This window comes from Falco biarmicus, chromosome 4 (genome assembly GCF_023638135.1).
Source record: "Falco biarmicus isolate bFalBia1 chromosome 4, bFalBia1.pri, whole genome shotgun sequence".
Taxonomy (NCBI): domain Eukaryota; kingdom Metazoa; phylum Chordata; class Aves; order Falconiformes; family Falconidae; genus Falco; species Falco biarmicus.
In genome coordinates, this window is record NC_079291.1 from 62,417,592 (window position 1) to 62,430,424 (window position 12,833).

Genomic DNA, 12,833 nt, shown 5'->3' on the forward strand with positions numbered 1-12,833 from the left:
ATAGACACTGGCTGCATGCACAGCCTGGGCTGGGGCCGGCAGGCACTGCCTGAGCTCTGGGCACAGCCCGTCCTGTCCCATCCCATCCTGACCTGTCCCGTCCTGTCCCGTCCCATCCCACCCTGTCCTGTCCTGTCCCAGCCCAGCAGCATGGTCCCCAGGGCCCAGCACTTCCCAGCCCCGGGAGAGCAGCGTTGTCCCTGCTCCAGTGGCAGCAGGCTCCCTCCCACGAGGAGGCGAGAGGAGATGGATGCGGCAGTCGGGAGCTGAGCGCCAGCTAATTACCCTTCCGAGTGTGTCTTGTAAATTAAGGGCTAATTAGAGGCAAAGTCAGTGTCACGGTTTTACACGTGTTTCTGTGGTGCTGAACAAGGGGAGGGAGGGGGAGCGCTGCAGCCGGGCTGGAGGCAGTCGAGCCAGTGGCGCTGCTGCTCCTGCCCCACGGGCAGGGGCCGTGGCAGCTCAGGCCGCCCAGCGAGCTCTGCCTCAGAACCACCGCGCAGGCAGGATCGGCAGGCAGGGCTTGCAGGTCGTCCCTCTGCAGTGCAGCAGAGAAGGGGGATTTTTGGTCCAGGGTGGGTGCACGGAGGAGGGTGGGAGGCACCTGCCGCGCTGGCGGTGAGCAATGGGTGCTGGTGGATGGCTGATGGCCCACATCACCCCTCCCTTCAGCACATGCTTTGGGTCCACCTTTTGCAGGGGGGGATTTGGGCTTCTTGAGCTGTGGTTCCAGGCACTCTGCAGCCTCAGGCAGTGCTCGGGTACCAGTGACAATCAAATCACATTTCTTAGGTTTTCATGGAAACAGCAGGGACAGAAACATGACTTGATGAACAAAATCTGGGGCTCCACATGGGATTTTGTGGGGCTTTGCCCTTGGTGGAGGATGGCTGAGCACTGGAATAGGTTGCCCAGAAAGGCTGTGTGGTCCCAGTCCCCCTCCTTGGAGATACTCAAAAAGCATCCTGACGCAGCCTGGCTGTGGGTGGCCCCACTTGAGCACAGGTCGGGCAGGACAGTCTCCCGAGGTCCTGGCCAGCCTCAGCTGTGCTGGAATTCTGTGAGAGCAAAATGAGGCTGGTTTTACACAAGCGAAGACACAGGTGAGCTGTTGTGGCTTTAGCAAATCCATCTGGGACCCACTCTGCAAGTTTCCATCTGCTCTCCAGCCTGCTTCTGTGAAAGGATCCCTCTTAGGCACCAGTCCCATGAAACAAGTTGCTTGGTTTCTCTTAGCCCGGCTCCTTGCATGGTCGTGGGGTGGTCAGCTCTGGCAGGCTGGAGCAAGCAGAGGGGTCAGGATGTGGGTGCCCGTCTCATCAGCCAGGCACGCTGCAGCTGGAGCCATTCAGCGGGCCCTGCCATCTTCTGTGGCCAGAAGGGGTGGTGTGAGAGTCCCAGCCCAGCATCTGTGCCTCTGGGTGTGGAAGGAGGAAACACAGCTTCAGAGTAGGGACAGGGACCCTTTGCTCAGCCCTGAGCTCCCCAGAGCTCTTGCTCTACGGAGGCTGGAGCTGAATGCCCTAAGGGAGGCACGGGAACGTGCTTGCAGTGGGCAGGTGTAGGGCAGTCCCTCTAGGGCAGCAGCATCCTCCTTGGCAGGTTGCCTGCAGCCTTGCTCCCTGTCAGAACTGTACTGTTTACTAGTCTGGAAATTTTGGATATCCTTGTAATCCGGAAACACTTGACCCATTTTGAATCACTGGGTGATCGTGTCTTCTGTGATAGCCTCTGGTCCCCAAAACACTGCTTTCTTGGGGGTTCAGGCTCCTGGGCTCAGCTCCAGGGGTTTCCAGCTATTGGGAAGAGGCATTTACACCCACGATGTCCACCTTACAGATGTCTGTTCCCCTGCTTGTCACTTTGACATCCTCCATATGATTTCCCATTCATTCCTAGTGCCTGCAGCATGGTTGTATTTCTTGCTAGGGACATGCAAGGAGTGAAGTTAAGGAGTAAGGATAAGCATGCTGGCTATGGGGTGGGTGCATGTTTGTCCAGGTGCCTGAGGCTATAGTTAAAATTGTGAGCAGACTGTGAACTCCAGCTGCAAAATCTGGCTGGAGGGGGAAGCTGTGTGCCAGGATGGCTAGCTACTCATCCCAGGGTGCGGCGCTGAAATCCGTCAAGCTGGGTGTCCTCTGAGAAATGGTGTGTGCTGGACAATGCTGTTTTCTCAGCACCTTTGGGGGGTCATGTGCTGGCACCCCTTGGGAGAGGAGAACCAAAGAGAGCCTGTGCTCATGCAGGGCCCCCCAGGAGCATGTCGCATTGGGTACTGCACAGCTTTTCCTTCTTCCATCATGCTTCAGAGCAGCAGTTGGTTCATGCTCAATTCATGCCTCTCTTCCAGGTGCTCCTCACTCGACCAGCAGTACCTCCCTGCACTCAGAGCGCTCCATCAGCGGCATCAACCTTGTGGGCTTCAGCTCCAAGCCAGACGGCATGCACCAGCGCTCCTACTCCATCTCCAGTGCAGACCAGTGGAATGAGGCTGTGGCTATCCCCGGCAGCTGCCCCAACCCTTGTAAGTAGCACTTCTGACCATGCTCCCCTCACCTGCAGCAGCGGGGGGGGGCTTACTTTGGTGATGGGGGCAGTTGTGAGCTCTGCCCTGTGGCTGCAAGGCCAGAGTTTGCTCGTGGGTGTCAGACACAGCCTTTGCGGCCTTGTTGGGACTGTCCACCTTGTTGAGGGTCAGCCAGCAGTGTCCACCCTGGGGGGGAGAAGCTCTCCTGCCAGGCACAGTAAAGCTTCCCTCCAGCCAAGGGATGCTGCTCTGCGGCAGGACCGGTCTGACCACAGACTCCTCTGCCTGCCCCACTCAACTCACCATGCGAGGGGCAACCATCACTTTCCCTCATCTCTGCTCCTTGTCAGCACCCCCAGCTCCCAGGTTTCAGGGCAGTTGAACGAATAAGAGTAATTCCTGTCTCTGGAGCACACACTGAATGCAGCCCGCCCCCTCCCCCCACGCTCACTCGCTCTCTGTGATGTTTCAGGACAGTTGAGTGAATTAAAATAATTCATACATTTCCCAACGTAGCCACTTTGCCGAATTGGAAAATAAATGCTTTTGTGCTGCATTCATCACTCCTTCGTTCCTGGCTCTGCCGCCGCACTAAAAAAGCAGTTAAATGCACATCAAGAGTGGAGGAGCCATTTCCATGCCTGCTCGCCCCTTGTAGTTCTCATTAGCGCGGCAGCCGCCCCCCCGCTCGGTCCCAGGGGCTTTCGCAGTTTAAAGAGAGCCTCTTTATGATCATTACCGGAGTCCGACTGTGCGGGCGCCATTTGCAGCTGAGGAGGCTCCTCATTTGTAACTGTGAAAAACTATCAATTTCAGCGCGCCTGATGCAGCGGCTCCATCATTGGCCCCATCAGCTCCCTGCTGGAAGCGAATTAATCAGACTGTTACTGCTGATGGGGCAGCGCAGGCGACGGGAGCGGAAGGGCGCAGCTCTGAGCATTAATGTGCCAGCAGCCCCCCCTCCCCTCGCCTCGGACACGGGGTGCAGCAGGGCAGCCTCTGCTCCTCCAGCACCGGAGGAAGTGGGATGCGAGGGGGGGACCAACACGTCACGCACCGCATCGGACAGGGGCGCATCTGCTGGGACACTGTAGGGCAGGTCCCCCATGCCGGGAGAGGGGTACCCCCACTGCTGAGAGTACCTCCCCCTGCCCTGGGGAGCCGTGCACACCGGCAGCAGGAGCCTTCCGTGCCGCAATGCCAAGTGTGCCCCTGTGTGCGCGGCAGCAGGGTCTGCAGACCCCGGTGCGGGCAAGAAGACGCAGGTGAGTTTTGTGGTGCAGCCCTTCCGGACAGCAGCTGCTGCCTGGATGGCCTTGTGCCCAGGAGCCATTGTGGCAGGGCTTGTCCTCCTCCCAGCAGTGCCGCGGCAGAGCGTGGGGCCTGGCGTGGCTGTGCAGTGCGTTTTGCCTACCCTGGCTCTGGCCCGAGTGTCACAGGAGAGCAGCTGGCCTCTGCTCCCTGGCCACCCCAAAGCAATCTGCCTCTTTCGTGCAAAGTAACACGAAGGCCGACACAAATGGCTGCTGAGATGGTGCTGCTCCCCCTGTGATGTGGAGGGGTGAGGTGTTTGGCTCACATGTCTCAAGTACCGATGGCTGCTCATCCACTCTTGGGTCCCGCCACACTATGCTGGACCCCAAGCCCTGCGGGTCGGTCCTGCTTGGCCCTGCCCTGTGTTAGTGGTCCGCAGATGCGGACTGGGCCAGCTGTGCTGAAGGGCCTGTAGCCTGCGAGGGGCAACCAGCTCGGCTGTTCGGGGACCTGCTGGAGCAGCCTCCGTCCGTCGCCCAGCTCACAGCTCGCAGTGCTGTCACCGCTGCGCTGGCAGGGACAACAGCGATTTTGTACCTCCCAGCATCTGTCCCCTGCCCACAGGACCACTCAGGACGGCAGGCAGCCCCCTGGGCTCCTGGCGCTGCTGGCTGGAGCAGCCCTGGGCTGCGCACATGCCAGGCGGGCGGCTCGGTGGGCTGCGTACCTGCCCGGCCAGCAGCCAGCAGAACAAGTGGGTTCTTAGCGTCACAAAGCTTTTGGGGGGGCAGGCAGGGCTTCCTGCGCGTGCCAAGCTGAGCGCCCGTCCCTCTTCTGCCACGGGGCTGAGCTATGGCAGAGCAGGCGTGCCTTGCGACCGGGCCCGGCAATGCCACTGTGCCGCGCAGCCCAGGTCTGAGCGCACCACTGAGCTTCCAGCTTGAAATGGTGGGCAGGGTGAGGAGCCCCGCAGGCTGCCCTCCTGGTGCCAGGGGATGGGCTGACTTCTCCAGTTGTGCCCAGGAAAGCACATGTAAGAGGGGTGGGACAGGCTGTACAGGTCGTGTAAACATACACCAGCACATTTTGTGTTTGTTCGTTACGGGAAGACGCCCCAGCCATGGTGACCCAGGGGCTGCCCGTAAGGCCAGCTGATTCAGAGGGAGGAACCAGGAGGTCCCACAGGTGCCTGCAGAAGGGTGAGATGGGGACCTGGAAGTCCCCAAGTGGGTCAGAGGAGCTCACTTCTGGCCTGCTGGGGAAAGAGGGAGAGCAAGCAACACCTGGTCTTTTAGAGGAGCGTGTTTCATGTTCTGCCCCCGTCCCTTTGCAGTCCCATCCCCATCCCACTGGAGGCCCTGGAGGCCTCCAGCTCTGTGGCTCTGGCTGCTGGGCAGTAAGAAGAGCAGGGACATGGACAGCCTGTGCTCTGTGGAGCAGGAGGTGTCAGGCTCACCACCAGCACATTGGCAGGAGCTGCAGAAATGCACGAACCCTCACACTGAGCCTGGAAGGGGGCAGGATGCCAGCAGTGCCTGGTTTGACCCGGGGGGCAGCCTGGTGAGCAGGTGGGCAGCAGAGGTAGGCTGCAGGCACCACGTGTAGACTCAGATGAGAAAGTTCAGGTCCCCTGTGACATCTAAGACTGGGAGATGAAGGTGCCTCACACCTGCTCTAAATGTAGTCCTGTTGAACAGTATCAGTAATTTATATTTATAAAACTGGAGTCTGATTTTATTAGATTTATCTCTCTTAATTGTCAAGGGTGAGTTATTTCCCTGTGGATAAATAGCAGCAGAAACACCCTACTAGTGTGTGTCAAACGTAGTAGAAACCAGAGATGGAAGAGCTTTGATGCTGGCTCCTCTCCCAGCCTTGCGAGGACACCAGCTACATGCCAGACCTCTGCATGGGGCAGTCCCTGGCTCCTGCTGGTAGGCCTCTGTCCCGGTGTTGGATGCTGGTTTTGCCACAGAGAGACAGAGCGAGCCCCAGAGAGCCAGGCTGACCAAACAAGGCTGAAATGGGAGGCTGGAGCCTGAGAAGGGTTTGCCAAGTCCCCACTGCTGGAGGATGCTGCCCTTGTTACACACCGTGATTACTTCCTCAATTTCAGGTGTCATAAAGCATGGAAATCAGAGGTTAGGACTTGGTGGGAGACACTGGGTCGTTGCAAAGTGGATGGCAAGCTGCCCGGGATGGAAGCAGGCTGGGAGAGGAGCTGCCATACATGCCCGGTGGGTGGGTGGACACTGGAGAGGCAGGAGTGTATTTCGGAGAGGGTTAACAGTGCAGCGAGGGCTCCTGCGCCTCGTTGCCTTCCCCGGAGTCTGCATTTTTATGCTGATTGGAAGCCTGCGCTGTGTGTGCTGCTGAAATTGAATGTCAGGCTTTTGATTTTGTTGCTGGTCTCTAATGAAATTTGACATTTAATGGTGAGTGCAAGCGGCAGCGTGTGTGTGTGTGATCGGAGCTTGATTAGCGCGCTCTAATTGACAGTAATTAGGCAGCTCCCTGATTGTTTCTAATTCTGCTATTAATTGTAAGGAACAGTATGATTGAGGATAAATTTGGTGCGTTGCTGCTGGGGATGCAGCTTCTTCAGCTCCGTATCGGAAGCCTATTGAGACCATCATGCTTAGGTTCCTAAGTGTGGCAGCCCCAGTCACCTCATCTGGTAGAGCAGTGCCGTGGGGTATCGATGCTTCTGCAGCAGCTCTTCAGATCCTGGGACCTGGATCTGCTCCTGGGGGGGCCAACAGCACCTCCTGGGACTGTCCCTTCCCCAAACGCATGCCCTGCCCTGTGAGGACACTGCCACTGAGCAGTACACATGGGGATGTGTGCTGAGGGATTGGTATGTCAGGCTGCCCCCAGTGATGCCACTGTGCTCACCCTGGCTACGTAGATGCCAGCGCTGTCTCTGTGTGATCATCCTGAAGGAATTCCAGTGCAGAGTGTGTCCAGCCTGACCCTGCTCAAAGAGCCTGCCAGCCCTGAGCTGGAGTGTGGGTGCTGGAGCTGCCCCATGCAATGGGACTGAGCACGGGTGCTGTCCTGTCTCATAGGGCTGTGCATCTTGAGCCAGGTGGAGCACCAGGGCTGTCTCCAGGACATTTGGTTGTCTCTAGAAAGAGCAGCCTGTCACTGTCTTGCTGTACATTACTTTCTTTATCTTTGTTCCCAGCTAATGGTACTGCAGATTCTCTCAGCTCCAGCCCAAACATTTCCAGTGCTGCCAGCCCGAAGCTGGAGCCACCTCCATCACCACATGCGAACAGGAAGAAGCATCGCAGGAAAAAGAGCACAGGGACTACTCGGCCTGACGGCCCCAGCACAGCAGCAGAAGGTAGGAAAGGTCTTCTGCTTGGGGGAGCTCTGCCGGCTCAGAGCGCTGGGCACCCAGGAGTCCTGCCAGGGCTTGTCGGGGACCTGGGGCTTAGAGCACTCCTCCTCTGAGCTGGCTGTGCTTGGGCAGAAAGGAGCAACCAGCCCCTCTTGATCTGCCCTTGATTTCTCACCTGCAGCAGAAGCAGGACTGCCATCATGCCTGTGACTGCACATACTGTTAGTGGTAATAATTACTAACTGTATTAGCAGACCTGAGAGCACACCACATAGTTAAGGCATGCTTAACTATGCTTAAGGTGTGCAGACACTTTCTTCCACAAGAAATAACCTATTTCACTCAGCTTGTAAATTGGCCAAACATTCATCATTTAAAAGACCTATGCTGGCCGTCTGCCTCAAGCTGAGGGTCTCTTGGAAAAGTTTATCTATCTACTTCAGGCAACCAGTTGGAGACGTATACATTGCTTTGCTTGTGCTGAAAGTACTGGTGGTTTTTCTGTTGAGAAATTTTGGTGTCTGCGGTTTTTGAAGAGGAACCCAAAGCTTGGCAGGGAGCCTGCAAGACACAGGAAGGTGTATTTTGCTGTGAAAACCCATCCAGTTTTGTCCAGGTAGAGATGAGCTTGGCAACCACATTCTCCAAAGCCTGCATCTATGGTTAGCCAAATCACAGGTCAGCCTGTAGACCAGCAGCCCAGGTTTCCTGTGGCAGAACAACTCTTCTTAAGTTCCCTCTCTTGGAAACACTGGGGTGATGATCTGCATGGGAATTCAGCAGTTCTGTTGTTCAGTCTTTTCTGTTGTAGTTAACTTCATCTGAAAACCACGGAGTTTAGGAAAGACTTGCCCTTTGCAGTGGTTGACTCAGGCGTCTTGAGCATCAGTTGAGTCTATCATAATCACTGGATGTCTCATGAAAAGCGAGAAGTATTATCTGTATTTACAATTTGTTGAACAACTGATGTGTTCTTAGCTATGGGTATATGTTGAGTTTTCAGACATGTTACTGCCCTTCCCCACATCGGCTCTTGGTTTGTAGTTCTCTCAGTCCAGTGTTTTGGCAAAAAGAGAGACATGTATTCTTTATGTGTTGTAAAAGCAGGATACAAAAGAGCAGAATGACTTTGCACTTACCCGTGAGACTAAGAAAGTGCATGCTAAAGTACTGTGCCCCATCCTCTAAATAATACTCCAAGAGGGCATGGAAATATTGGACAGAGTTGTAAAGAAGGTCCCAAAACTGACTTGGGTCTGGTGAATGTATTTGTGATGTGGACATTGAGGTATTCAGCTTACCAGAATAAAGACTGGGAAGCAAAGGACTGATATTTTCAGCACTTATAGAGAAAAGTCTGGTCCTGCAAGGCTACGCAGCGTTAGCTGACAGGGATGTGAGAAGGTGCAGAGGCTGGGATCTCAAGTTACACAAAATTGAATACAATTTCTTAGTGGAAAAGGTAATTAAATGTGGAAACACTTTTATGAAGCAGTAATGTGGACTAACCACTGCTCAAAGTCTTAAAATTAAGTTAGTTACTTTTCCACAAGATGTGTGTGATCTGGCCCCTGGCAGAATTCCCTGCCCTCTGCATCCGGGTGGGCAGGTTGACGGTTGTCATCCTCCTCCTCAGATGCCCAGTCCATGAATCTTTGAGACATCCCAGTTTTTGTGTCATTTCATAGGGAGGTTTTTTCAGTTGCATGTTCACCTTTGCTGTCCTTCCCTGTTTGGCAGTATCCTTGGAAGGCGGAATGACTGAGACAGCACATAGTGATGATGTGATACCACGTGATGTGTACGAGGGCAACAGAATATTTTCTGTTATTCCCTGCCCTGGTCCTTGACCATGGTGGTGCGTGGGGCAGAGGTCTTGTGCTATCTGCAGTGATACCCAGGCCTGTCTTGGCTTGATACAGTTAATTTAGAGCCCTGTCAGGTGTTGGAGTAATGTAATTTTTTCCTACAGTGTGCATTACTTTGCATTTATCAACACAGAACTTCATTTGCCAGTGAAGTGTCAGTTACCAAACTTCATTTGTCACTGCACAGACCTTGCACACACGTTGCTTCTGCTGCTGCCAGAAGCCTCTGGCACCAGAACCGGGAGCAGGAAACATACCTCCCCAGTGACCTGCAGTACTGCCGCTGCTGGGACATGTGGCAGCCGGCTGCTTAGTCCGCACCGGTGCGGTGGTGGGAAGGGAGCAGTGAGGACACCATGTGAGGGGTTAGCAGAGCACAGCAGAGGCGGGAGGGGCACAGCAGAGCAGAAGGGGCACCTGTGATCTGAAGTCACCAGAGCAATCCGGCCTAACACAGCCTTTCCAGGTCCCTGTGTCCTCCTCCAGTCGGTGAATGAGTGCAGTATCCACTGGCTCAGCGCTGTCATTAGGCAGAGATGGCAAGAACCTGCTGCTCCCAGGTTCTGGCTGGGTCAGAGCAGTCCCGTGCAGTGTCCCCCACATGGGTTATTGCATGGCGGGTTTTCTGGCTTTTTGGTCGGCTTTTCAAAAACTTAATTTGTATTATTTTTTATACAATATACTGTATTAGAAAACTGACCTGATGGCAAAATTTGGCTTCCAAAGGCTGGGTCAGTTCTGTCGTCCTCACGGGTTACCTTGCATCAGCATCTCCTGGGCCGGCCAGGCTGTGCGTGCTGCAGGTGCAGAGGGGGCTGTGGGCAGCATCCGTGCCAGTGGCACCCTGCTCCGTGTCCACAGGAGTCAGCCACTGCTGCCGTGCGCAGGCAGCACACGCTTCAAGGTTTACAGCTTGGTCCTGCTGCAGCCAGCCTGATGTTTCAGTGGCAAACAGCTGTATACTCCATTTTGGGGAGAGGAGGACATCTCAGTTCAGGAGGGGTCCTTGTACCCCCCTGTGCTCAATACAGATTGCAGAGCTGCCTATCGCACGCTCCTTTTCAGGCAGACAATCCCCTCACCTGCCGTACGTCTGATTGGCACTGGGTCTCCCTGCTCATGGTACCCTCTCTGAGTGATGCATTTTGTCTCTCTCCTGCTCCCAGCAGCAGGGCTGCTCCCGAGAGCTGACGCAGCTCAGCACCGTGATGGGTCACCAGGAGCAGGCAGGCAGCCCAGGGCAGATGCCCCGAGAGCTGACGCAGCTCAGCACCGTGATGGGTCACCAGGAGCAGGCAGGCAGCCCAGGGCAGATGCAGAGGAGTGACTGTGGGACTGATGTTTGGGTTGTCTCCATTCTAGACACTCTGGGCGAGCACGAGACTGGAGTCACACCCAGGTCACTGTCCTGCATGGCAGCCTGCTTTAGAAGTGGAAACTGGCAACAAGCAAATAAGAGATAATGAGCCTCTATGCAAGGTCCCATCCTGATGTCTTGATGGTCAGCTATTGGTTCCAGCTGTGAACCTGGGGCTGAGCGCTGCTCCACATCAGGAACATGACTGATGACTTATGTTATGGCCTGGTGTCCATACGTATGTCTGATTCTTCCTTGAATCTTTTTTAGCTGCTTTTGAACGGTTACAGTATTTTTTTTCGTAACAGGATAATCGGAGCTTTTTGCTTTCACATAGTCAGCAAGGTGAAAGTGTAAAAATCCCTGTGCAGAGAGCAGGGCTGCCATGCCCTGTGGTAGAGCTGCCATCCCTCATGGTGCTCATCCCGCATAGGAGGGCACACCGGCCTGGGAGCAGGACAGCTGTGCTCCCCATTGGCTCATGCCAGCCTTGCCAGTTTGGGGGGTGCCGCTGCTGGGAACCCCCAGAGCAGCAGCTTGGGTGGGCCAGGCACAGGCAAGGTGTCAGGCTCAGCCCTCGGTCACAGCCTCTCCCAGGCAGGAGCAGCAACAGCAGCAGGGGAGTGCGGAGGAACGTGGGCTGCAGCCAGGCTGCCTTCCCATGCACCCAGCCCCATGCCTACGTGTGCAGGGCATGAGCATCTCAGGTTAGCATCCTGGGAAAGTTGGTGAGGTCTGGGGATAAATTGCCATCAGTTTATCTCATTTAGGAGGTAATCAGAGCCAGGGACGTGCAGAGCAATTGAATCTTAGTTGTTCTGAAGTATCATAAATCAAACGAGCTGTTGCTTTTTTACATGGTCGCATGTTAAAGAGAGCGCAGTGTCAGGTTGCTAGGGAGCATCAGCAAACTATGGCAAGCGTGGTATTGGGCTGCCGGGGATGTCACCAAACTGGAGAGTATGGCTCAGGCTGTCAGGGAGCACCCACAGGCTGGCAAATGTGGTGTCAGGCTGTCACGGGATGTTGCAGCAGAAATGCTCGCAGCAGAAATGCTCATCACCATGGTGGGGTTGCAGCATCAGCCTGCAGGGACCATCAAGAAAATCTGCTCAAGATCAAAGCCCAGGAAAGCGCTGTGGCCAGGAGTGCCCTGTCCTGCCACAGACAAGCCCAGAGCCCCCGCTGCAGCTGTGCCCCCTCCCTGCCTGGGACCCCAGGCTCCTGTTTTGGGCAGCCAGGAGGACCCTGGGAGCCACCAGGCATGTCTGATGGCAGGAGCACCTTTGCGACGCTCCCTACGCTAGCATCCCCATGGCTGCCAGAGCTCCAGGGATAATGAACTTCTCATGTGCTTAAAGAGTGATGCAGGGTGCATGTCGAGAAGCTGACAGCCCCTTAATGTGCTTCTCAGTGGCGGCCAAACGACGCGGTTTTGTCTTTGTTTTTTAGTTTTAAAACCCACGGGAAATTGATGGCCAGTAAAGAGTTGTGTTGGGGCGATGTGCATGATTAATACCAACTGTCGGGGGCTGTCGGAGGCCAATATCGGTGAGCTGGGAGTGCGAGGCTGAGCTGCGCTTACCAGATTGCTGGGGATTCCAGCTGCTATTGCTCAGCTCCCGCCTGCCCCACGCAGCTTGTGTCACCCGTGCACTTCCTTCCACCAGGCCTCTTAATTCAGTGCTAACAAGTCACTCCTGCTCATTACAGACCCCGCGAGCTCCCTGCTGTGTCCTGGGTGGGAGGAAAGCAGCCTGTGCCTGGGCATAGCCATGCCACAGCTGATCCCCCATCTCCATCAGCTCCACACCCACCTCGTTCTGGGATTCCTGGGGGGCACCTCGTACAGCTCTGTGTTGCCCCTCTGGGAGACCCTTGTGTGCACAGCCGTAGCCCCACCGGTGTGTCTTGCAGCAAGCTTCCACATGCACTATAAAGCCTGCACTGTCCCATGCCCTCCCTCGTGTGCCCACAGCGTCATCCCCTGCCCTGATGCATGCACGCACCCTGCATGGTCCTTCTGCTGCTTCCCAGCCCCACTGCACTGTCTGCACACACTGCACCCCATATGGCATCCACCCCATCATACACACAGAAATGACATGCTTGGTCCCTTGCAGTGACCCCCCCTGCCCATCAGTCCCACAGGAGCACCTTCTCTTCCTGACATGCAGCCTCAACTGCCTTTGCTATCCTTTCCCAAATGTGCATGCATGTATGTGTATGCACCCGCACACATCTGGTACCCCACGGCATGCCCTCTGTGCGCAGCTGAGCTTGCCCATCTCTGCCAGTGCTGCTGCACAGAGCCCTCCCTGGCCCTGCCACCCCCAGCCCGCCATGCCCCCATGGGCAGGGCAGGCAGCACGGGGTGGTCGGAATGTGCTAGCTCAGCTTGGGGCTCTCTGGGGTCTGGGGGCACTGGGACAGAAGGCACTGTGGGATCTGCATAGCAATATTCTTGCTGTGGCTCTC

General features: G+C 55.7%; 1 protein-coding gene across 2 annotated transcripts in view; it reads left to right on the forward strand.

Annotated features, from left to right (window-relative positions):
• Nucleotides 1-12,833, forward strand: part of AGAP3 (ArfGAP with GTPase domain, ankyrin repeat and PH domain 3) — a 148,521-nt gene that overhangs the window by 124,122 nt on the left and 11,566 nt on the right. For both annotated transcript variants that reach the window (XM_056335789.1, XM_056335788.1), the window contains exons 12-13: nt 2,354-2,527; nt 6,972-7,133. In XM_056335789.1, coding sequence (XP_056191764.1) covers nt 2,354-2,527; nt 6,972-7,133 — 336 coding nt within the window. The remainder of the gene's footprint in view (nt 1-2,353; nt 2,528-6,971; nt 7,134-12,833) is intronic.